This window comes from Gallus gallus, chromosome Z (assembly GCF_016699485.2).
Source record: "Gallus gallus isolate bGalGal1 chromosome Z, bGalGal1.mat.broiler.GRCg7b, whole genome shotgun sequence".
Taxonomy (NCBI): Eukaryota; Metazoa; Chordata; class Aves; order Galliformes; family Phasianidae; genus Gallus; species Gallus gallus.
In genome coordinates, this window is record NC_052572.1 from 8,862,653 (window position 1) to 8,887,302 (window position 24,650).

A 24,650-nucleotide genomic window follows, 5' to 3' on the forward strand; every position below is an offset into this window, starting at 1 on the left:
AAAAAGTCTTTACAGTCAGGGTGGTGAGGCACTGGAACAGGTTGCACAGGGAGGTGGTGGATGCCATGTCCCTGGTGACTTTCAAGGCCAGGCTGGATCAGACTCCAAGCAACCTGATCTAGCTGTGCATGTCTCTATCTATTGCAGAAAAGTTTGACTAAATGACCTTCAGATGTCCCTTCCAACTGTAAGGATTCTATGATTCTATATGATCTTGCTAAGATATCCCTGTGCCATTGTGGGTAATATCTGTAGTGTGGCACCAGGCTGGGTATCTGCCAGCATTTTCTCCTTGCATGATGTGGCTGGCCACAGATGGGACAAGACAAGCTGCTAACAGACAGGATGAGCCTTGCATGGCACGGAGCATCCTGCCATCCTGTTCCAGCTGCGGGACAGCAAGACGAATTGGAGCAAAGCAGAGCTGGCAGGGCGGGAGCTGTGCAGCACCACTTGGGGTTTTTGCTGCCTCCTTTCAGCATTGCAAGCAGCCCGAGCTGTGACCATAATAAATAAAGTGACAGCCAGGGAGCAGAGCTCTCTGGTTTCCTGTACACTCCAGGCTGGCCAGGGTAAACACACAGCAAGTCTGCACTTTGAGCAGGGCCATGCCCAGTGCACGTCAGTCAGAGCCTGGCCACGCCAAGCGAGCATGAACAGCTTTCCCTTGCCTTGTCCAGCCCGTCAGGAACCCATTTTTGGAGCTTTTGGGACACCAAGAACAGCCACTGGGGCTGGGCTTGGGGGCACGAATTGCAATGCATAGACATCATGGGGTTACACTGCACTGTTCACATGCATTCGTCTCCTAGCCTCGGCTCCCTTCAGGCAGAATTCCAGTCATCACAAATGCATCTGGTAATCACTGAGGACCAGTGTCCTGTCCCTTGCCACCGTAATGCAGCACCTCCACTGTGGCCTTACACATCTTGCTTTGAGTTTAGTCTGAAGTCACAATCTGGGAGGGAGAGCAGCGTGTAGCCCAGAAGGTTGGGGGGGGGGGGTGGTCCTGCATGAGTTTGTGATACTGTAACGTAAGCCCCAGCCATTCTGCTCCTGCATTCAAGTCCTGACCTGCCTAGACAGGAGCTGGCAGTTCCCCCTCTGGGCTGGTATCTACTCAGAAGTGATAGAGGAAAGGAGGAGCCCGAAGTCCCCAGATTCGGCCCTCCTGGGGTGCTGAGTGGGTGACCCATTGCTGAGCGGGATGGAGCAGCCAGTATGGGACATGGGATGTGGGATGCATGTGGAGGTTGCAGTCTGAGCCTGAGGATGGAGCAGGGCAGAAGCTGTGGTGTCAGAACTGCAGGCTGTGCCTACCTCGCTCAGCATGTGCCACAGCAGCACTGTCCCAGGGGCCCTGGGGTGCCTTTCCCTGGTTTCCCAGCCCCAATGAGCATCCCACCATCACAGCAGACCCCACTCTGCTCTCACCAAGGCTGCCCCTTCCTCACTCAACATTTCAGTATCCCCTTGCTGGCTCTACACGCTGCTGGTGCCCCAGCAAGCCCCATGGCCCTGTGTCCCAGAACCCTACTGTGGAGTGTCTGTCGGCACTGTTTGCCACATGACTCCTCAAAATCAATCCCCCTTTTGCCTTCCCAACCTCACTTCTGGAAGAGCTGGGGGATTCCCCGGATCTGCAATGTGGATGGGCTCTCCAGCTCTGCAGCGGCAGAGAAAGCAATGCATGGCTCTCTGCCAGTGCCGGCGCCAAGCAGCCCAGCTCCCAGCACCCCACAAAGCATGGGGGAAAGCCCAGGGTCTGCTCCCAGGAGGGAACCACAGCCAAATGCTTACTGCCACCCACCCAGCCCCAGACTTTCCTAAGGAGCTGATCCTGCAGGCTACAGCTCATGTGCATTGCAGGGAATGGGAGCAGAGCAGCATTGTGGAGTTGGAAGGGAAAAGCAAGAAGTTGAATGGAGGGAAAAACTCCCTGCCCAGGAGCAGCTCCACCTACATCCCCAGGCACCCAAAATCCCCATGAGCAGATGTGAACAAAGTACCTGAGAGGCCATAGGGACAGCTCAGGGAGGGACATCCCCAGCCCTGGCATGGCCCCAGCATTCTGTGGCACAGGCAGGGCAGATGTGGCCACATGTGGCCAGCGAGGTTGCAGCCCAGGCCACGAGCAGATGTGCTGGGCTGCAACATTCCTTGGGCAGTGTGGGCACATAGCCTCAACCACAGCCGAGCGCATGCCCACATCGTGGCCAAGAGCCTGTGTGCGTGCTGGGCTGGGCACGCTCACCCTACTGCTCCCAAAGTCCCCATTTTAGCCTAGGGAAACCACTGCATTTGCAAAGAGCTGCAAAAACCGTGCTTCTCCCAACCGTACGGAAGAATCGAAGGGAAGGGACCCCTCATTCTCCAGCCCTACCATGCTGGGGACAGCTCACTTTCCCCTTGGATCGTGATCATTGAATTCCTTAACACCTCATATCCCAATCTTTACATTTATGAATACCCTGGGGCAGGAGGCAGAGGAGGCTGCATACAGGGAGGGGTTTCCCTGTGGGTTACACCACTTCCCCAGAGCACGGCTTGCACCAGTGCTGCTGCGGCAGTGGCAGCATACACAGCCTCGGGGCACTCAGTTATTGTAGGGTTGTACAGAAGGGTTGGCCCAAAGGAAAACACCGGTTTGTTGCTGCAGGATTACACGGGAGGTGAAATGACTCACGGGCTTGTTATCGTGGGCTACAGAGCACAAGCAGGTAGTTGAGTGCTGTTGAGTGGTTGCAGAGGAATGCGATGATGCGGGCAAGGAACACTTTGTTACCGCAGGGTTGCAGAGTTGGGCTGTGATGCAAACACACCTCGCTTATTCCGGGCGGGCTGCAGCGCACTCTGTTATTGCAAGATAGCTGGAGTTGTGCTGTGTGGATGCTGCATGCACCCAGGCATATGGCCCTTATCAGGCTCTGTGCCCGGGCATACAGAAGCACTGGGTCTGCATGGGGCGCCCATAGCTGCAGCTTTGCTGACCTCAGCTGGGGTCTTCAGCCCATCCTGGGAGACCCCAGACCATGCTTGGCCCCAGGTACCAGGGGATAAGTCCCAGTGGGTTTTCACCAGATGGCTTCCTGCTGCTGAGTTTCATCATAGTTACTCCTCCTGCAAATATTTACTCTAATTAAAAAAAAAAAAAATCCAAGGGAAAGCAGGGAGGGCAATGAAGAGGTGATGCTTCTTAGAAAAGAGAAATGCAAAAGGACTGAAAGACAGAAAGGGGAAGAAAAAGGCTTTTTTGTTTGTTTGTTTGTTTTTCACAGATGAGGGACACAAGCCTGAGGGCCAGATTTCATCTTACCAATTAGCAATCCATAAGCCCTGTAACACCCAAACCCCAAAGAAATGATGATCCCAGGAGCAGGGAAACCGAGGCACGGGCGAGACCTGCATCACCCCCTGCTAGGATGCTGGGGAGCTGCAGCTCCGCATTGCAGGGGGACCCTGACCCACGCAAGCCGTGAGCCCCGACAGGACCGGCTGGGCGAACCAAGTGTCCCGGGGACATCGGGAGCCCGAGGGGGTCGTGTGCCGCAGGGGCCGCGCACCGGGCTGATGGAGCCGCGCACCGCAGGGGTGCGGAGCCGCGGGAGCCGGTGCCGGTGCCGGTGCCGGGCGCGGCTCGCAGACAGGAAGCGTCCCGGAGCGGCGGCGGCAGATTGGCAGCGCCCTGCTCCAATTGAGCGGCGGCGGGCCCGCACCGCCCGCGTTGCCTCCCCAGCCGGCCCCGAGCGGGCTCCCCTCCGACGGTGCAGCTCCGCGGTCCCGTTGCCGGGCCCGGCCCGGCTCGCTCAGCACCATGGACACATAGCCTGGGAGGCGCGGAGGAAGGTAGGAGCAGCCCCGCTTCTGTTCGCGACTCCTCGCCGCCGCGGTGAGGAGCGCCCGGTTGCGGGCAGTGCCGGCGCCGCGCAGGCAGGCAGGAGGCTTAGCCCGGTGGTTTGCTGCTTTGCCCCGAAGCTCGGGGAAAGGTAGCTCCTCGCTCAGCCTGGGAGCAGCCCTTCGTTTTCCCTGCCTGCGGGTACCCGGTGCTGCTGCCCTTCTGGGCTCAGCGCCCGCCATGAGATGCTTGGGGGGTGGGAAGAAGTCCCGGGGTGGAAGTTTTGAGCCCCTTCCCCATCATCTGCTCAGAATGCCCCCTCTAAGCTCCGGGAAGGGTTTTCTGGAGAAAGGTTTGAACAATACCAGGCAAAATGCCCTCATCCCTGCGGAGCCACGGGTCTCCCTGGCAGGGCCCGCTCTTCTCCTGGGGGGTCTGGGGAGGGAAAAGCTGTTCTTAATTACGAGAGGCGCGGAAAGAGCTGCTTTCTCATGCGCAGGCAATAGAAGGGCTCAGCCTGCCTTGTCCCTCCTTGCCCTTGGCTGGCTCAGTCGCGGCTTCTCAGTCCCTTGCGGACACCCAGCTCTGGTGCTGCTTGTGTCACATTCCCCGGTCGTGTCAACCCCTGGGTCCCCTCTTGACTTCTGCCAGCAGTCTGGTTAACAGTGTGAAAGGGGCTGAGCTTTGCTTGGACTTTACTGCCAGAACTGCCAGACCCTTCTATGATGATGCTTGAGTTTAATCGGATCTCTGCAAGGAGAAACCCAGAGCTGCAGCAATTCAGGGACGTGTGTCTGTGCTCCAGACAACGGTGTGGATGGCATAGCTGCTGCTGCTGCTGCTGTGCAGGGGCTGGCCTGGTGAGTGCCAGGAGGTACCTGCTCCTGCAGGCTGCAGCCACGTCTGGCGTTGGCTGGAGGGGGAGGTGGGGTGTTTGCACTCCGTCTGTGTTTATCCGAGGGCAGGTCATGGTGTGGTTACGCTTAGGGCTGCACGGAGCCTGTGGCATCTCAGCCTCACATGGAGCTGGGAGCTGGTGGAGTCAGCGGGGCTCCTCCTCGGGCCGGGGCTGGGATGGTACCTGGCCACCTTGTCCCCAGTACTGTGCGCTGTGTTCTCCACCAGCCCAGCTTAGAGAGGAGCAGGATTTGTCCTCCTCTTGTCTGCAAGCTGCTGCAGTCTGCTGGGAGCCTCACGGGGCAGGGAAAACATGATCCTGTCTGATAAGCCACTTTTTCCCTGTCCTGGAGAAGCGGTCTGGCTGTCACGGCGGCGGGGGGAGGAGGATGCTTGGCTGGGTGCAGGCCCTGTTTATGAAGGATGAATGAATGACTCACTGCGTCGCGAGCCTCCCCGCTGTATTCAGCCTGGAAGCAGCGCCGCTTCCCTTTTTGCAGCTGCCAGGTTTAACAGAAGCTGCTGTGCTGGGTGGGCACCCGGAACCCACCCTGTGTCCCCCTGTCTGCAGGTGCCCATTGCCACCTGGCCCTGCCCTCTGCGCCATCTCACCTGGACCCTGAGTAGGGAAACCCACGTGGCTGGGGACAGCGTGTGGCATCCTCATCTGACAGGAGCTTCCTTTTCAAACCCTTCCTTTCTGCTCCAACTTGTGTTCAAAGGCAGTTCCAAGGCTCTTCCTGCTCACACAGGACCAAACCTCCCTCTGTTTTCCTGCCCGAGTATATTCCTGGAGAGTTTATTCCCATGTGGCTTTCTGCCAACATTGTGCTTTTAGTTCAAGACCTCTTCTCCCTCTCCGGTGTTTACCCTGTTGTATTTATAGCATCTTCATTATTTTATATGGTTAAGGGAGCCAAGAGATCCTTGTCTCCTTGTGCTGGATCAGCTCCGGGTTGCCTTCACTTCATCCTCTACTCTCCATCTCCATCCCTGGTTTGCACTGTCCATCCTCAGCCATGCGACAGCCCAGAGGGCTCCTGCTGTGGCCATGGTCCCTTTGCAAGTCAGGTCCCCCTGTTTGCAAGGTGCTGATTTTTATACTGGCAGAACCTTGGAATTCAGGTGAATATTTGTCCTGGGGATGAGGTGTATGCATGCCCAGAGCAGCGGGCTGTGAGCATCGTGCTGGAGATGGGTGCTGTGTGTTTGGGGCAGAGTGTGCCCAGAGCCTGGCAGTGTGCCTGTGTGTGTAGTGTGCTTTCATGTGGGCACATGAGGCTGTCCTCTTCCTGCAGGCTTTGCTGTGAAGAAAAACCCTTTGCGAGATGCTTCCTGAAGGAGGGGTAGGTGCCAGCCAGCTCGTGGCTCTGCTTTCCTCTTGTACAGCATCATCAGGGAAATTTGGCACCTTTCTGCCTTCGTTTCTTCTCTTCTTGTTCAGTCATGGGATGTGGTGGCTCTATCCATGCCAAAGCCACAGCCAAGGACAGAGACTGTCTCGGATGGGAGCTCTCCCCTGGGGCAGTGAAATGGGGCCTTCTTTGGCATTTGGAATGCTGATGCAAAACCAGCATCAGGAATTAGCCCCGGGGTGACTTGCTGGGATGTTTAGAGAGTTTTTGGTTTTGCTAAGTGTTCCTGTGATTAGGAAAGCATCTCATGTGTGAAAAGCACCAAGTCTCTCCTGCCAGGGCTTTAGTGACCCTGTGGCCCCAGTTCCTACCAGCAAATCCCCATGCCTCCCAGTGATGCTATTCTCTGGTGCACCCTCCTGCCAGGCTGTGAAGGTGGAAAAGGGTGATGATGTCTTAGAGTCATGGTTTACTTGTCTTCCCTAAGAATCACATTCCAGAGGACCATTTCCATGGAAAAAGAAAAATTCCTCTGGAAATTAGAAGCAGGTTTGCTGTGTCAGAGATCAGCTTATTAATGGGAATTATCTCTTGAGTCTGGCTGGTTCCCAGGTCTCTGAGTCACCTTGTCATTGAGGCAGCCCTGGCATGGCCTTGGGATGGGGTGAGCTTCAGGTTCCACAGGGCACCCACAGTGGGTGTCAGCAGGAGGATGGATGGATGAGGGAGGGAGGATGGAGGCTGAGGTGCAGTTCCACCTCCCCTTCAGGCTGTGAGTCTGAGAAATGGGGGAAAAAGGGAAACCACCTCCTCATCTCCGCTGCGTCTGTTGTTTGGGGTAGGGAAGGCTTGGGATAAGAAAGGCAAGGAATTTAGCTATGCTCTAAGACCTGATTCACCTCCGTCCCAGCAGGATTCTGTGCTGCGGTCACATCTGACCAGCGGAGCCTGGACGGGGGCCAGCAGGGATCAGTCATTGCTGAAAAAGCTTACAAGGGATTTTGGAAGGGTTTGCTGGAGGGTCTGGCTGTGGGGAGGCCACATCTGTTCGTACACATTTTCTGAAGATGCATGTGGAGATGGCAGCTGGGCTGGATGGACCTCTGGTGAGAGCTGGTGTGAGTGGACACGATGCTGAGCTGTGCGGGGGGTGGCAGGTAGGGTCGTGCACTGAACCTGTGGGAAAACATGCTTGGGGAGGAGAGATTAAAAATGATGAATCCTTGGGTTTCTGCTGGGCCGTCGCCACTGGGGAGGTTCGTGCAGACCTTGCTGTGGACAGTGTGGTGGAAGCATTTGTGGCAGTGGGCAAGAGGGTTGGGTGTGGGGAGAAGGGCTGATGCTGAGAGTGTTTGGTGGGGTTTTGGAATCCACTCCAGGTCTCCCCAGAGGCTGCGGGGCTCTGGTCCTCTCCTCTCAATATGGAGAGGGCAGAAATAGAAACAGCATAATAAAAATGGTTACGGCCCCGCAGAGATTTCCTTATAGGGAGGGGTGGAAAAGTTTAGGGCTCCTTTGTCTAATGAAATCCTGATGGTGGAAAGAAGGTCGTTTGGGCATTTTCTATTTTACCCGAGCTCTTAAAGTGAAAACAAGGGATGCCGAGCCTGGTTTACAGAATGATGCTGGAGACATACTGAGGGGCAGGAGCAGAGAAGCCACAAGCAGGCAGAGCTCCTCATACACCGCAACAGCAGGGCTGGCTTAGCCCCTGGATCTCAACCCATTTGGGGGATGCTGCGTAGCATCCTGCGGGCAGCCCCAAGTGCCTGGTTTTGGCACAGGGGTTTGGATTTGCCTGCAGAGCTCATAAGAAGCAGTGTCCCCATGCAGGGCATGTCCCTGTGCCCAGAGGGTTGGCACAGTGATGCTGGTTCAGCTGTTTCCTTTGCCTTCCTTTGCTTTTACCAGCCCTTTCCTTTGGGACTGGCCAGATCAGTCCCTGGAGCTGGGACCTCACCAGCTCCTATTTGATGAAGGTCAGTGCCTCCTAAATTCAGTGATGCTATGAAAAGAGTGATTCAGACCTTGCCTTCCTGAAAAGGCAGTTAGAAGAAACAAAAGGGTGACAGGGGGGCTGCTGCATGGGGCAGTTGGAACGTCGCCCTGTGCCATGTCAAATTGCAACAGTGGAGCTGCAGTGCAGAAAACCGTGCTGAAATGGCCCCGTGAAGGTCCCCCGGGGCTGGCTCAGCTGCCATGTCCCTGCTTTGCTTTGCAAAAGCCACTGTCACGCACGGTGCCTGGGCCAGCTGGCGTCTCCCCATACTTTCGTGCAGAGCCAGGACAGACCCTGAGCCCCTGGGGAAGTCCACAGGAGTCTGTCCTTTGCTTTCCATGAGTTTTGCCCAAGGGCCTACGTCTTAGGAGGAGCTGGTGGGCTGAACCAGCTCTTGCTCCATCGCCCTCTTGCAAGGGCCAGCACAAAACCCCAAAGGGTTTGGCTGCCCTCGGGCTGCTTTTGACTTTTAGCTCCTGTGAGGCTCCCAGGAGGCTGCTTCACAGCTCCTCTGAGGCCACTCTGCCCCATCACAGCTTTGAGTTTTGCAGTCTTGCAGCTGGAGCATGACAGCCCTTGGGAAGCATCCTTTTCCCTTTGGCCATCCCTGGTGTTCTTTTCGTCTCCTCCAGCCAGAGTAACGCCTGTTGTCCTTGCATCCGTAGCACTGAAAAGCAACAGGGGTGCATGGGGCTCTCCGTGTGCAGCATTGCCCCTCCCTGGGGCTCCCTGTAGCACAAAGAGCAGGATGCAGCCCCTTGCAGCAGTGCCAGGTGTGAACTCCAGAGGGGATGTGTTCCTGGAGCATCCTCTTGACACTGGCTGCAAACTCCTCCTTGCTTCCTCCCTGGAGCCTGCATACAGGCTCTGAGATCCCTGCAACTCTGACTGCTCCAGGAATGCCTTGCAGGGCTCTGAGGTTTGGCTCCCAGGCAGCCCAGGATGCTGGGCTGGGATGGAGACCTTCAAATAACTGCTAGTGTTTATGCTGTGCCTGAGATACAAGGATGAAGGGCATAAGGATGAAGGATGTGAGTGAGGCAAGGTCTGTGGATCTATTTTCACCCCTGAGATGCAGCTGGAACAGTGCTGGGGCATTGTCTCTAGGCAGCATCCCCCTAAAATGTGCGTGCAGCCAGGGTTAGCAACAAGCAGGTCCAGGACCAGACCAGCTGTACATTTGCTTCTTCCAGTGCCTGGAAAGGTCCCTGGGAGTTATTTTCCTCGGTGTTGTAGGGAGGGCAGCAAATGCCTCCCTCCATGCTTCACCTCAACAAGGGGAGGGTGGAGGGAAGGAGAAGGAAACTTTTGTGGCCAGCTCTATGAATTTCCAATTAACAGCTCGCCTGTAGCGAGTCTCACCACCACGAGAGAGGTTAATGCACCTAATGCTTGGAGAAACGATCCATTTTTCTTAGTAATTTAATAGCGTGGGCAGTCTACTGGCTGACTGAGATCCAGCAGCCAGCACTGAGGAGCCTGTGTGCCGGGCTGCAGCCCGTAACCACCTTCCCTGTGCGAAGGAGGAATGCTGACCTAATAGAAAAGACATTTAAATAGAAGTTTTAAAGAGCAGCACGGGTCGGACTGGGGTGCGGAGCTGCTGGCTGCAACGGAATCTGTCTGTGCATCGGCACAGTGCAGCACGGGGACATCCCTGCTGGGAGCACCAGCGGCCGCCCACCAGGTTACATCGGGCAGCTGCTTCGTTTGCAGGGGAAAAAGTGGGAAAAAAAAAAAAAAGGCAGTTTTTGGGAGGCCGGCACACGCTGTGAATTGAGGCTGGGTTCAGCGCCCGGCTTGGGCTCTTGCCAGGCTGGAAAAGCCGTGGCGTTTCATTCTGACATTTTCCAAATGAGACGTTTTGATTTTATTTTATTCCCCACCCCAAGGTAATATTTGGAAGCCAAATTTAGCTCGATTTAATTCGAACCATTTTAAAAAAGTAAAACCGCTGAAAACCAAACAAGGCCTATCATTTAGAACAAAATGTTTTGGTTTTCATTTTCCTTTTGGCACGAAAGTTCGAAATGTGTTTTGTTGGGTTTTGTTTTTTTTTTTTTTTCGTAGTTGTTTTTTTTTTTTTTTCCATTCTCCTCTTGACCCACAAACAATTCTTGTTTTTTAATTTTTTTTTTTTTCCACTCCCGGTTGTTTCCCAGGACGATGCTGTGATGCGCTTGGCATGGGGACGGCTGTCCCCGGCAGGATGACATGGCATGGAACGGGGGCTTCCGTGTGATACCCGGGTTGGAGACCCAGCACTGCAGCTGGAGGGATTTCGGGAGCACGTCCCATTGCCAGCACTGACTCAGCCGGGAGCTCCTTGAAATGAGGGAGGCCCCGTGGCGGGGGAGGATTTGGGACTGTCCCCAGGGTTCTGGGACCGAGCACCGGACTGTGTTTGGGTGCATCCTTGCATTCAGGGAGCTGCAGGGAAGAGTGAGCGCTGGCATTGCCTTCTCCCCTTGTTTATTCAGGTTTAAAATTAATCTGGCCTTCCCCCGCTCAGGCTTGTACAAACACTGCATGTCCCGGGGCGGGGAGCTCCCTTCAGTATGCTTTCCCCTGGCTCTGGGTGAGGTCCCCGATGGGGTGCCGTGGGCTGGGGGTACAGCAGAGCGCCCACTCTTGCCACGGGTGCAGCATCATACGGAGATGGAGCTTCCGGACATAAACCAGGGCACAGTTAATCCTCTGGACAAACACTGCCCAAAGCCAGCAGCCAAAGGAGCAGCCAGGAGGCAGTGTGCCTGGATCCGGCCCCTCTGGGCTGGGCGAGGGCAGGAGGTGCCCATCATCCTCCTGACTGGTACCAGCCCTGCTGCTGTCCTCCACCCTCGGGGCCGTGCCAAAACCCTGCTCTGCGCTCCCTGGCCTCGCCCGGGCGTCTCCAGGCTGCTGGCTGTGAAAGCAGCGAGGAAGGGACAGACCTGAGCCAGAGGCGCATGCTGCGATTCCCTGACTCATTCAGCACCTGATTTTATTTTTATTTTTTTCCCTCCCGAAGCAGCGCGCTGCATTCCACAGCAGTGCTTTTTATAGCCCCAAGCAGCAGCCTCGGCACGCTCCCGGCTGCATCCCCACTGGCTCCGGGTGGCAGGAACACCGTCCCTGTGGCATTACAGCAAGGGGAGAGCACAGGCAGCGGAGGAAGGGAATTAAACCCTAACCCGGAGCCACGCTCCTGTTCCACAGAGGTGTTTAAAGAGCTGCATTAGTCACCCACGTGCCACGTGCCGGTGGCAAGCGGAGGTGGCCTGTCCGTGGCTCTGTGGCCCCGCTGTGTGTTAGGAGGTGAGAAGGAGGACAGAGGTTCCCTGGGGTGCTTTATGAGCGTAGGCCTCATCGCCCTCCCGTGGGGCAGGCTGCCAGCCCTCTCGGAGGCCGTGCATCCCTCCGTCCGACATGGGATGGGAATTTTGCACTGCCGGCGAGGGGGGCAGCCGGCCAGCAGGCAGGGCAAGATCCTCCTTGCTCCGGGGACGGCTCCACGCGTGCTTTCTCCAGACGTGATTTCACTGCTGCAGGGAGGGCCCGCGGCCAAGGGACGGGCCCCAGGCGCCCCGGCGGCTCCCGTTAGTCACTCAGTGGGGCCGGGGGCTGGGGCGTGCCCGGGGTCCGCGCGCGGTGAGGGGATGGAGGCCCAGCAAGGCTGTGGTTTTGTTCTGGGGAGCTGCCAGGGAAGGCGGAGGGAAGGAGGAGGAGAGGAGGGAGGGATGGGGGGGGAGGCCGCCTGTCATCCCCCTCCTCACTGCCACGTGGCTGGGAACTGCCTGGGAAGGGGGCAGAGGGCAACGGAGGTGCTGAGGAGCCAGGTGTGAGCACGCAGGTGGGAACTGGGTGGGGATGGCGTCCTGGGCCTCTCCTCAAGGCGCTGGCTGCTGCCCTGTGGAGCTGGGCATGGCAGCAAGGAGGTGCAGGATGTGCTGCAGGGGTACAGCATCCCCCGGTGGGCACAGATCTGGGGAGGTGACCCCACAGGGTGGGTGTAGAAGGAGCCCCTCAAACTCACGCCAGAGGTCAAAGCCACCCCACACAGTGGTGGATAGCCTCTCGATCTGCATCAAGGGAAAAACTGGTGGGGGGCAACAAATCATTGCCACTCCCAATCCGTATCTCTCCTCCTCCTCTGCTAGCAAACACCAGAGCCAGGCGCAATGCCAGGTGGTGTGAGCAGACACCCTTGACCTGCTTCTCCTTCACCTCCAGGGACACGATACCAAAAGGTGACCTGCAGGCAGCACTGGGAATAGGCAGGGGTGTTATGTGTATGGGTGGCTTAATGTGGAAGACGAGCTCAAGTTTTAACAGTGTGCCAGGGTCTGCAGGGGTGCTTCAATACCTGTGTCATCCCATGGTCTCTGTGTTTGCTGAGTGCCTCAAGCATTGTTGAACAGGGTTCTGCCAAGTGCCATAGGTTTGCCTTGGCCAGAGGTTCCTCACTGTGCCCCAGCAGCCATGGTGCTGTGTCCCTCGTGCATCTGGTGGTGGGCACAGGGGTGGCCCAGATGGATGCTGAGGGCATGGTGCTGTCCCTCCTCTCCCCAGGACATGCTGAGGGCCATGGCCATGTGCCGGGGCTGCTGCCGCAGAGCTGCTCGCGAGCCGGCCAGGTGCCGAGCATGCCGGGAGAGGGGAAAGCCTCGGAGACTCGTTCTGAAACAAGGCTGCCCTTTTATTCTCCTTTACGACTGTGTTTTAATATCCACAAACACCCCTCCCTCCCCGGGCGGCTGCCAGTAGAGCCTGCATCGCTTGCACTTGGCCGACCGAAAAACCCCAGCCAAGCCCAGGGCCTCAGAGCAGGAGGGAGTATTATTTTCCCCCTCCTTTTTAATATATGTTTTCTGTAGCTCTAATTGGATGGGCTTGAGCCCCAGCCAAGGCAAACACACCTGAGGGAGGCTTAACTTGCAGACCCCATCTGCTCTGCCAGAGGCTCTGCTCTCCACACAGCCGCTGCCTGGCCCCTTTATAGGGAGGGGGCTGCCTTTGAGGGGGGACCACGCAGGAGCCCCTGCGCAGGAGGAGAAAGCAGTGCAGCATTGCACCGGCAAGGCTGCCCGGGAGATGGTGCAGAGCTGGGGGGGCAGCAGGCAGCTGCAGGGGACCCCCCTTTCACGACATGACCCCCGCCTCGCCCGGAGCCGAGGTACCTCCCCGCTTGGGTGCTGGTGGTGGCATGGGACACTGCGCCTGTTGGGGTGGTGGAGTGGGTGCTGGCCTTCCTGGGGTGACTGTGTGGGTGATTCGAGGGGTTGCAGCCCCTCTAGAGTCTTCTGTGTGGGGTGAGGATGCAGAGGGTCCCTACTGAGCCCTGGTGTTTCATGGGCTGCAGGGCCACCTACCCAGTGACGCTCATCCAGGGAGCATTTGGGAAAACGAGGAGGGGACGTTCATGTGCCAGGCCACCACAATGGCTTGTATTGACAGCCAAATCCCAGCCCGGTGTTTGTTTAGCACTCTGGTTCCCTGGTTCGTTGGTTCTCTTGGGTGGGCTTTTCAGCTGAACTTTCCTCACTGCCTTTGTTTCAGGGCCACCCTGGTGTCCCCATGGCTGGGTGGCTGAGCTGTGCAGCGAGGTCTCACACCATGTCCATGCCAAGCAAGATGGGGAACCTCTTTGGGGTCTCTGCTTGCCCATGCTCTAATTCTTGGTATTAAATCTCAGTGGCCCCAACCGTGTGCTGTGAGCCACCTTTGGGTGTCACCCACTATGGCCCATCCTGGAGGAGCTCTCCTCATCCTCTCCGTGTGCAGCCTCACCTTGTGCAGGGGACAAGGCAGGGTCCCCGCTCCATCCACAGGGAAGGATGCAGCATGGCATCTGCTCCTGCTCCCTGCGTGGCAAACAGGCAGGCATGGAGCAGATGTTACCTGTTGCAAAATGCTGCAGAGAATCGCTCCATCATTAAAACACAAAAAGCTGGATCCATCCCCATGGAGAGCTGATGGATTCCTCCAGGTGATGGGCTGGGCAGGAGGGATTTGCACAGGCTGGGACATGTCTGCCTTCCCCCTCCAGCAGGGTTGCAGGTTTTCCATGCCTGGGTATTTTAGGGTGCAATGGCTGCGGATGGAGTCGGGCTGCTCAGAGGGAAGCTCAAGCATTTCACGAAGGATTTCAGAGCTGTCCTGGCCTTGAGTCAAGGCAGACTGAAATGGGAACATTTCGAAATTCTTTTGGATAAGGAAAATTCCACGGGCAGCCCCCCTCCAAAGAAAGTTTGGGATGGTTGAAATGTTTGGAGAGAGAGGCTGCTTGCTTTTGTTTACTCTGAACTATAACTTTTCAGGGGGGTGGAAAAGAAAAAAAAGGAAAAAAGGAGACAATGGGAGCTTGTAAACAGAGCTGTCCCCGAGCGGGGCCAAGGCGCCCCTCCAGCAGTGTGGAAGGAGATGTGTCAGCACGCTCACAACTTTGCCCTGCTATCCCCCCTGCTCGGATGCACTCACACTCAATCTTTCAGGAGCACTTTCTTTTTTTTTTCCCTCCCCCAGCACAAAGTGATCCAGCCGGTGTTTTTCCAACCTTCTCAACTCACATCCCCCCCACCCTCTGGCCCTGCTCTGTAGCCCCCTGTCCTTGGCAACAGCCTCCTCCTCGCGTACTTTCCAGCGTCACGGCTGTGCCACGACTGCCCGTGCCAGTAGGAGGTGACAATCAGTGCATCTGCAGAGAAGCGTTCTTCCCATTCTGCTGCATTCGCTGCGTGAGCAAAGGGGGGCAACTTGGGGTGTCCCACCTTGCAGGGACACCGGAGCCACAGCGTACAGAGTTAATGTGCTTGTAGTGGCTTTATTTGGCTGCCCAGGTGGCCCCTAAAGACACCTGAAATCCCCTTCCAGCCAGAAAGGGATTTTGTTTTGCAGGAGAGTGACAGCAAATTGCTAGCTGCAGGAGTATTTGAGCCATTGAAATGAAACGTTAGCAGCTCCTGAAAGCAGGCAGTAACAGCAAAATGTTTATTTTGGACCTGCCGCCCTGCGGTGTCTTGGCTGACCCGAGCGCCTTCGTGCCTTGCAGATGGAGCTGTGCCCAATTGCTCCCAGACACTGCTGAGCCCCTTAGCATTGGACGGGATGGGGCTGTGCTGTGCACTGCGAGGCCCCTGTTGCCCCTGCTCCACGCTGGAGTTCATCAGGAGCAGCCTGATCAGCCCCAGCACCAAGGTGCTGCACTTGGCATGGGGCACTCACATGTGTGCAAATGTAATACAGGGCTGTGCATGCACTTAATCAGAGCTCCAGCTTCTGCCCCTCAGCACTTGCTCCAGGGACTTTTGACTGGGACCAGGCACCGCCTGGGGAGCACACCATCTGGATTGCACAGCAGAACCCTTCCACATTCTAAAGGAAAGCTCGTTGCACAGCCTCCAGCACCCACATTCATTCTGGAGCACAGAAACATCCCAAATCTGAAACTCTCCTGGGACAGAAGCCATTCCCTCCCAGCCTTTATCCTGCCAAGGTCCCTCCAAGCCAGAGCCCAGTAGGTCACACTCCTGCCTAGGGCCCGGCTACCCCCATGGGGTCACCCCCCGTGGGGTCACCCCCCATGGCTCCATCCCTTGCCCTCTGCCGGCCAGCTGCCTTTGCAGCCAGAAGATTATTTTTAGGAGTTTCTCCAATGTGCAGCTTAGGGCGAGGTGGGCGGAGCGGGAGGGGATGAGCCTGGTGTTGGGGGCTCCTCTAGCCCCCCCCCCCCCCCGCTCCCCACTCCGAATAAAATGCTGCCAGCTGGCAGGGCTTGGGGCTGCTGGCTGCTAACAGAGCTCTTGCTGTTTGGCCCCTGCTGATGCTTCAGGTTACAGCCGGGAGCCAGAGACTTCTTCCGCGGGATGGGGCAGGGGAGGGCGCGGGCGAGGGGGCCGGGCGGAAATCGCAGCGATGGGGGTTGGAGTTTCCCAGGGTCGGAGCAGTGAGCCGCCCCGCATCGAAGCTGCCGCGATGCCGAGGTTTGGGCCCCCAAGCACTGGGTTTTGCTAGTGGCTGCCGGCCCGCAAAGGAACGAGGTGCAAGGGGTGTTCCCTGGGCGCGGGGTTTGGGTTTGGGCATCGGGGGGCTGTGGGTGGTGGGGCAGGGATGGGTTTGGGGGGCTTTTAGTGAGTTGGATGGGGATGAGTGTTTGAGATGAGTGCGGAACAGAACCCTTTCTCCTGGCCATGCTGGATTTAACCCTGCGTTTGGGCTGCTGCCTTTGGGATGCATAAGGCACATTTGGGCTGTGCTGGGTCTGAGCTTACTTTTGGGCTGAGCAGTGGTCGCTGGACCACACCATTCTCCCAGAAGAAGCCTGCAGCAGGTTTTACTGCTTTGTTCGGGCTTATTCCCACAGTGGGTGCCATGCTGAGTGCAGGACTGCCTGTGTGTGTGTGCAAAGAGGTGAAAAGGAAACAACTCTTTTTGGTGTCCCTGAGGCATGAGATGAGCAGGAGTCACTCCTTGGACTTGAAAAGATGTTAGCAAGAAGGTACTGCAGGCAATGCTAGCAGTCTTGGTAGCTGCGGATGGCCCTGGTGGCTCCAAAAAACAGCAGAGGACACCCCTCCCTCCACATTGGCACTCAGTGTTCAGATGCCTGCAGGCATATTGCAGCTTGGTGGGTGCTTGCAGCGTGCTCTCCAGGTGCCCCAGGATCCTCCTCCTTGCTCTCAGACTTGAGTGAAAGAATGAGTACAAATAAAAAAGAGCTGAAAATGAATGCATGGCAGTTGCTTCCCGAATGGTGAGGCACAGAGGTGAAGTTCAAGGTGCAGGATTCAGCGCCTCGCAGCCGTATGAGGCATTGCAAGAGGCAGCAGGGTTGATGTGGTTGTTGCAGGTTTGTACCACCACCAAGTCAAGCCATGTTGTTGGGTACACAAACCACCAGCTGCCTTTTGCTCACCTGGAGAGAAGATGGTGCCGGATGTGCAGGGTTAGGATGCTGCCTTTCTGGGCAGGGCAGCAGCACCGTCACTGGTGAAGTCCACACTGCAGCTCCTCAGACCCCACCGAACTTCAGCAGGGCAGTAGGACAAAGAGGGGCTTAGCGAGGCACTCCCTCCCAACCCTGAAGGAAAGCAAGCTGAAGAGGGAAATTCCTGCTGCTTCCATGCGCCGCCGCCCTTGGCCACAGGACTGGTTTCTCACAGCGGGCACTGGCAGGGAGCAGGGCTGGGCAGACGGGCAGGGATGCTCCAGCACAGGAGCAAGAGCACAGCACTATGGCATGGCCACGGCACCGCCGTCACGGCTTCCCCACTGCAGATCGGCATTCTGTAGGTGGTTGACTCCAACAGAGCAGAGCTGCCAAATGCTGTTGGTTTTATTTTCCTCCATTTCAGCGGAGCTGCCCCAGACCACCCTGGGGGAGGCGTGGAGGCACTGCGGGTTTGTGTGCTCAGTTGGGAGCACCCTGTGTCCCTGTGGCACCATCTGCATGTGTCCCCCCGGCACTGCATGTGTCTCTTTCTCTTTGAAGAGCAACTTCAAATGAAGCAAAGTTAAAAAAATAATAATAACCACTGTCTTTCAAAGCGCTGAGTGCAATGGAAAGTTGGCGTCCCCCAGGAATCTGCGCCCAGCTCTGCCAGGCCACCATGGGTCATGGCACAGTGTGACTGTGCCGAGGGGACTGTCACATCCCACATGTGCATCGGCGCCTTGCGTGTGGCTGATTCGAGGGCAAGATGTCTTGGCTCGCAGTGCTTAGGTCTCAGGATGCCACTGGAAGGAGCTCACAGCAGGGCAGAAGGACAGCAGCATGGTGCGGGATGGAGGATCGCACCTTGCATTTCTAGCTGGCGCCTGAGGGTAAAGAGGGCATCCTCTGGGGTGGAAGCAGCACCCGGCATCGTAGGGCTGAGCCACCACCCCTGACCCGGCCACAGTGGTCACCCTGCCCTTGCAGTGAGCGGCCGCTTCTCGGCCTGGGACCAACCCGCAGGGAGCAAGAAAGGCTCTGATTGTTCCCTCTGGTTTGGCTCCAGGCCACTGTGCCGGGACTCCCTGTCCCCAGCTGTGTCACTGCTGGTGCAGACACAGAGGGATGCTTTCTCTGCTTGTGTGGGATCCATGAGATAGCAGCTTGGCTGAGGGAAGCAGCCTGACCGGACACACTGGTGGGCATCCGTTTGCATGCATTTTAACCTCAGTGCAGGATTTAGGTAGCAGAAAACCAGAGCATCATTTCTAGACAGATTGCACTGAGCAGCTGGAGACCTTCCACACCTCACACCAGTCTGCAGGTCTTCCTCTTTTGTGTGGCTCCTGCCTGCTGTGGGACAGTTCTGTGGATGCCACTTCACTTTGTGTGGGCTTTTGCTCTTGGCCATTGGCTTGCAGAGCAGGGATTGCCTTGCATCCCATCTCTTCAGGATATTCAGCTGTGGCCAGGCTCAGGCAGCAGGCAGGAAGGCCATGAGGAACAGGACGATCAGGAGAAGAACTTGCTTTACTTTAAAACACTTTGCGTTCGTCCACTCTAGTGCACTCTCCCTTCTCCCTGATCCCCCCAGCACCATCTGTTAATCCTGGCCCATGTGGTGCTTGGAGTTATTTTGGGTTGCTGCTTTTAAAGTGTATTTAAAGTCTTTTTTCCATCACTGAAATATTTTACTTCTAGGCCTCGTATTCCCAGTCAGTATCAGTTACCAGCATAGTTTTGGCAGAGTGCTTTTAAATGATGTTTCTTGGGAACGTTTCTCCATGTGGCTTAGTAGGAAAAGCTTATGACAGTCTCATGAAGTTATTTATGTGTGGGGCTCACGGTGGAGGCTGCCTGGGGGGTGTGGGAGGATGGGGAACAGCAGCTTCTTCAGGTGTCTGAAGCATCACAGTGTGCTGCAGGGACATCAGAGTATGATGCAGGGACATCATGGCGGGAGGGAGAGACATCACGGTACGATGGAGGAGCACCATGGGGCGATTCAGGAGCACTGTGTTGTGATGTAGGATTACCTTGGTGTGAGGCAGGAGCACTGTGGTACAGTGCAGGAGCAGTACACGCCTTTCTCCTTTCATAGAGGAATCCAGAGGCCAGCTCCCCACCTCACTGGGCTTTAGCACATCAGCTCGCATCTTTCGTTTCTCATAACCCCAGTGTTATGTGGTTTGATGTGCAAAGACGCTTGCAGTTCTCTGGGCTCAGGGTGAACAGCACCATCCCCAGCTTGCTGTACTGGAGACCGGCCTCCTGCTTGCAGAATGGACACCGTCAGCTGCTCTGTGGCACCTTTCCAGGGCTGTGATATTCCCCTCCAAGCTGTCAGCCTGGGTGACTCAGCAGGACATGGATTCACACTCACGGGGCTGCAGCTTGCACCTGCCCCTGTGCCTGGGGCTGGCAGGGAGTTTGCTGCAGCCTCTGTGGCAGTATGGGAGAGAATGAACAACCCTGCCCGATAGTGCCTGCCCCTTGTTATCAGACAAGCAGCAGGACGCATTCCAGGGAAAAAATAATTCATCTGTTTCTATGCCTGTTCGGGCCAGGGCTGTAATAGACAGGAGAGTGCTGTCTGGAAGGAATGGAGTGCTGGCCAGGATGGATGGGACGATGCTGGCTGGGATTCGTAGGACAGTGCAGGCAGGAATAGACACTCTGGGGTAACGCTGGCTGCAGAGGTCGGTGATGCTGACTGCACTGTGGTGCACTCCCCTTTGATTTCTCCTTGGTCCTTTCCCTCTCCAGCTGCACCATCACAGTTGTATGGACCCACCTTAGTTCACTCACAAGTCTGGGAGACCACCAAGGCTCTCAGCACAGGGCTGCAGCAGCAAAGAACCCTCCATCCATCCACTTCATGCAGCCCTGATCTCCTGATTGGTGTTTGCCTATCATGTCTCCCCATTCCAAGCACGGGGATTGCTCATGCTGGGTACAAATGTGAGAGTGGCACAGTCACTGTGTGGTCTACAGCAGGACAGGGCAAAGCAGTGGGACAGGGTACAGGGATGAAGATGCTGACGCTGAGGTAACATGCTCTGCTTTCCCTCTCTGCTTCTCCTAGATGCACAGTCACATCCGAGGCCTGGGCAGGGTGATGGTGTTCCTCGCAGCAGCTTTGGCATCAGCCTCCCTCACCATCCCCGAGGGCTGGGGAGAGGAAGGTAAGCAAAGCAGAGCCCTTGTGATGTGGGGACACTGCAGATGCCTTTGCTTCCCCAAATTCATCTGTAAAGAATTGGGTTTCCTCTTCCACCACCCACTGCCCAGCCTCAGCCAGGACCAGTCCCTCCCAGCTCCCCAGTGCAGCAGGACTCCAGGGTGACTCCCTCTGTGTGCCCCTGCAGGTGTACAGTACGGCCAGCTGGGGACGGATGTGACCCTGTCGTGCATCGGTGCCCGCACTGGGTAGGTGTCTTATGTGCACACTGTGGGATGGTGTAATGGGTGAGCTCTAAAAAAACAGGAGCAAAGCTGATGTCTCCATCCCTAATTTTGCCCATCCTTTGGCTCTGCACACCGCAGCTCACGGGATGTCCCCATCCCCTAACACCCTGTCTCTCTCCCCTACAGCTCACTGGTCCAATGGAGACGAGATGGGGCTATGGCACTGCCAGAGGGTTCAGCCATCCATCAGGGAGCCCTGGTGCTGCCACACGCCAGCCTGGCTGCTGCTGGGACCTACAGCTGCCACGATGAGGATGGCAGCCTCCTGCATGCCGTGTCCCTGCAGCTGGGGCGTGAGTAGCACGTCCGTTGGTTGGGCGGCATGGGGGTGTCACAGGGGGTGGCACATGGGTCCGTATGTGCTGACTCTGTTGCAGGGTGGGGGACCCTTTTTGGGGACCCCTCACTGACAGTCTCCTCCCCCCGGTCTCCAGATCTGCCGGGGGTCCCCTTTGTGTCCTGCAGAGCATCTGACTATGAGAACTTCTCCTGCTCCTGGACCTCCAGCCTCGAGACCTTCCTCCCTACCAGATACATCACTACCTATAGGTGAGGGCTTTGGGTTGAGCTTCCCGAGCTTAACCTTCACATCCTGCCTGCACTCTGACCTTCACCCTGGATTCATATCCAGTCCCACAGCACAGCAGCCAAAGAGCAGGCTCTTTCCAGGAGCGCAGCACTGAGCATGTGGTTATTCAAAAAGGGGCCCCTGAGCAGCACTGGGGGCCAGCACAGGCAGGCTCCCTCTTTTGTCGTGCTGGAGGGGGTGGAGAAGAGAAGCAGGTCGTCTGCAAGCTGCCAAGTGCTTCAGCATGCTTCAAGATGAAAGGAGTTAGGGAAACGACGCTGCTTCTAATTATCACGGCAGGACAAATTATGGGACTGCTTTGAAGTCAGCCAGATTCTATAAAAACCTGCAGCAGGGCTCTGCTCCACAACATGGAGGCATGTGGGGATGCAAGGCTCAACTCACCCCCCAGGCACCTCTGGGTGCGTAGGCACAGCGCGGATAGGGTGGTTGGAGCTGGAGCTGTGCAGAGCTGGCAGTGAGAAGCGGTGGGGCTTGAGGCTGATGCATAGAGCGAGAGCAGAGCCAGCTGCTGGGGAATGGAAAATAACACTGCATCCCTGCAGGGCTGCTTTTGTTAGCGTCTCTGTGTGCTTGCTGCTGCTGCTTGATGAAGTTAGTCTGGGACCCCCAGCTTCCCTGCTGGTGGGACTGGGCATGATGTTACTGCTCACCCCTGTGCCATGATGTCCGTGGGCCGCGAGGTGGGAGTGGGGTACAGCAGAGCAGCTGATGCAGAGACCCCTATCCCTTCTTTGGGTCATGTTGGGGTTGGCTTTGTGCTGTATCCCATCCTGCTGTCCTCACCATCTGCTTTTTCTGTCTCCACTGCAGGAAGAAGTCACTGACAGGAGAAGAGAAGCGGAGGTAGGGTACACTCACTCCCACCTGACTCTCCGTTCCAAAGGCTCTGCCCATGTCCTCCTGGTCCTGGAGGCAAGGGCTGGGGCGCCCATGAGGAAACACAAGTCATGAGGCTTGTGGGGGTCATATGGGGGATGCTGGGAGCTGCCCAGACCCTGCTGAAGCTGTAAAGAGGTCTGCCTCCCCCACAGAGTTTCTGGCATGGTCAGGGGAAACATATTACCACCCCACCTCCCTGTCCTGCAGGAACAAGAGCGGGCACGTGGGGCCATGCCTGCAGGACCCAGCACGCACCGGCACCTGCACCGTTCACCGGTCAGAGTTCTGGAGTTCCTACCGGCTGAACATCACCGAGGTGAACCCACTGGGCTCCAGCTTCCGCCTCCTGGATGTCACCATGCAGGCCATCAGTGAGTGGCTGTCCCCCTGCCTGCCTACCCAGCCATCCACGTGGCACAGCAGAAGGGTGACACAGTGTGATGGAGCATCCCCATCCCCTCCCATGCAGTTAAGCCGGACCCTCCAGAGGGCTTGGTGGTGGAACCTGTCCCCCTGGCCCCAAGGCGGCTGCACGTCAGCTGGAAGTACCCCGCATCCTGGCCCAAGGAGCCCCACTTCCAGTTGCGCTTTCGCCTCCAGTACCGCCCCGTCATCCACCGCTCCTGGTCCGTGGTAAGCTGAGGCCAGGAGGGGTTTCAGAGTGAGGTGGTGGCCTCCCGTAGGGGTGTCCATGTGCCCAACGTCTTCTGCTGCACAGGTGGAGACAGTGAACCTGTCTGAGGTGATCACGGACGCTTTTGCGGGGCTGGAGCACGTGGTGCAAGTGAGCGCAAAGGACTTCCTGGATGCGGGGAATTGGAGCGAGTGGAGCGCAGAGGCACGGGCCACGCCAGTCAGAGGTCTGGGGCAAGGGTCCAACTGACTGGCAGCATCCCTCCCATAGCCTCTCCAGCACCCTGGGCACCTCTGTAGCCCTTTTCCATCCCTTGGGTGTCACTGGGGTGAGCCCTAGCTCCTGGGGCCCCTTCACGTTGCCCAGAAACTGGTTCCACAGTGGGAGGCAGAAAAGCAGACCACTGAAACTCATGGTAGGGTGTGATTTGGGAATTGCCCCCACCATGGCCTTCAGGGCACCCTTGGCCTACCGGGACACTGTGGCCCAGGGCACCCTTCTTTAATCCTCCCTGCCATGCAGCCCATGATTTGGGGTGGACTAATTCCCAACCCTTCTGCTCTGCCAGACCCAGCCACCATGGTGAGTGAAGAAACCACTACAGACGTCAGCCTGGGGAGCCTGGCTGAGGAGCCCTCGCAGGCTCCCAACCCTGAGCCCATCAGTGAGTAGAGCTGGGAGTTGTGGGGTGGGAGCAGGTCCCAAAGCCTGGCTGCAGGGTCCCTTCTGAGTGCCAGAGGCTGTGACAGTTCTCTGTCCCAGACCGCAGTGACCCCCTGGAGAATACAGCCATCCTGGTTTCCCTCGGGATCTTTGCCTTCTTTGTCCTGGCTGCCGTTCTCGTCATCGCCATACTCATCTGGTAGGTTGGATTTAGTCCCTGACTGCTCAGCATTGGTGTCCCATGATGCTCTGTGCTGTGGCCCCAACACAACTGGGCACAGCTGGATAGGGTTGCACTGTGGAGTCACTGTGGAGTCACTCCAGCAGCGCCGCTGCCCAAGGAGGGCTGCTCAGTGTTCTCAACCACTGTTGTTCTGTCTGCAGGCTCCGAGTGAGGAAGCACAGCAAGGATGAGACCAAACCCCACAACTTCTTGGTTGCTGCCACCCACTTGAAAGCTCTGCCAAGTGAGTGTTGAGTTAGGGGGGCACGAGGCCTCAGGGGCTGAGGGAGAGGCTCAGGGCAGAGCCTCTGACCCTTTTTCTTCTTTCTCTGAAGGGACTCAGATCCTGCCATGAGCCGCAGCAGACCCCGCTCTGTGCATCCACTCGCCATGTATGGGACATAACACCACTTTTGGCCCCAAGGGCCCCATGCAGCCTCGGGCATTGCCCCCAGCACCCCCAGGGTGCGGGATGGACGCTATGGACAGAAGCTGCAGTCCCAGGATCTCTGGGCTGCCTGTGCCTGTCAGGAGCGGCTGGACTCATGGGGATGGGGCACCGAGCCAGCCCCTCATCACCTCGTCATGCCGCCTCCATGGGGATCATGGGCACAGGCTCCTCCCAGGGATGCTGGACATCGGTGACCGCTGAGCCCCCCACCAGCTGTCAGCAGGCAGAAGGGAACCCTCCTTCTGTAATCTCAATAAAGAGGATAGTGTTGGCGCTGCCCAGACAAGACCCTTTTGCACCAGATGCTGGTCAGGAGGAGCAGTGCCAACTTGGTGACCCTCACTCTGTTCAGCTTTTGCTGAATGCCAGCAGAGGACAGAACCCTCTACAGAGCCCCCTGCTTGGCGTGTGCTGCCTGCCCCCCCTACCCCTACCTTGACCCAGCCCCTGTAATCACTTCCATGTGTTGGCACCTCCCATCCCCAGTACTCGGCGCCAGTGGCTTCATGCCCAACCAGATCCATATGAGGCTGAGTGGAAATGCAGGCAGCAGCAGTGTGGGGAGCATGAGGAGGGTCTGGAGCTCTGCGTTATACAGGATTTATCCACACTGTGGCCCCCATGCACCATAAGGCAGGGCTAGGAGGTGGCTCTGGTCTGATCCTACCCCAGAGTTGTGCTGAGAGTGAAAGCTAGACAGTGCCAGAGAGGAGTCAGGTTTGTGCCCTTTGCAATGGCACCAC

General features: G+C 57.1%; 1 protein-coding gene across 7 annotated transcripts; it reads left to right on the top strand.

Moving 5' to 3' along the window:
- The first annotated feature begins 3,714 nt into the window (after positions 1–3,714).
- On the top strand, positions 3,715–24,195 carry IL11RA (interleukin 11 receptor subunit alpha). Of its 7 annotated transcripts, none has more exon segments than NM_001044674.1 (13): positions 3,715–3,846; positions 20,083–20,182; positions 20,366–20,426; positions 20,592–20,758; positions 20,900–21,014; positions 21,868–21,900; positions 22,144–22,307; positions 22,406–22,569; positions 22,655–22,796; positions 23,139–23,234; positions 23,333–23,432; positions 23,618–23,700; positions 23,792–24,193. In NM_001044674.1, coding segments are annotated over 12 exon segments (1,245 nt in total). In that variant the 5' UTR covers positions 3,715–3,846; the 3' UTR covers positions 23,812–24,193.
- Positions 24,196–24,650: the final 455 nt, after the last annotated feature.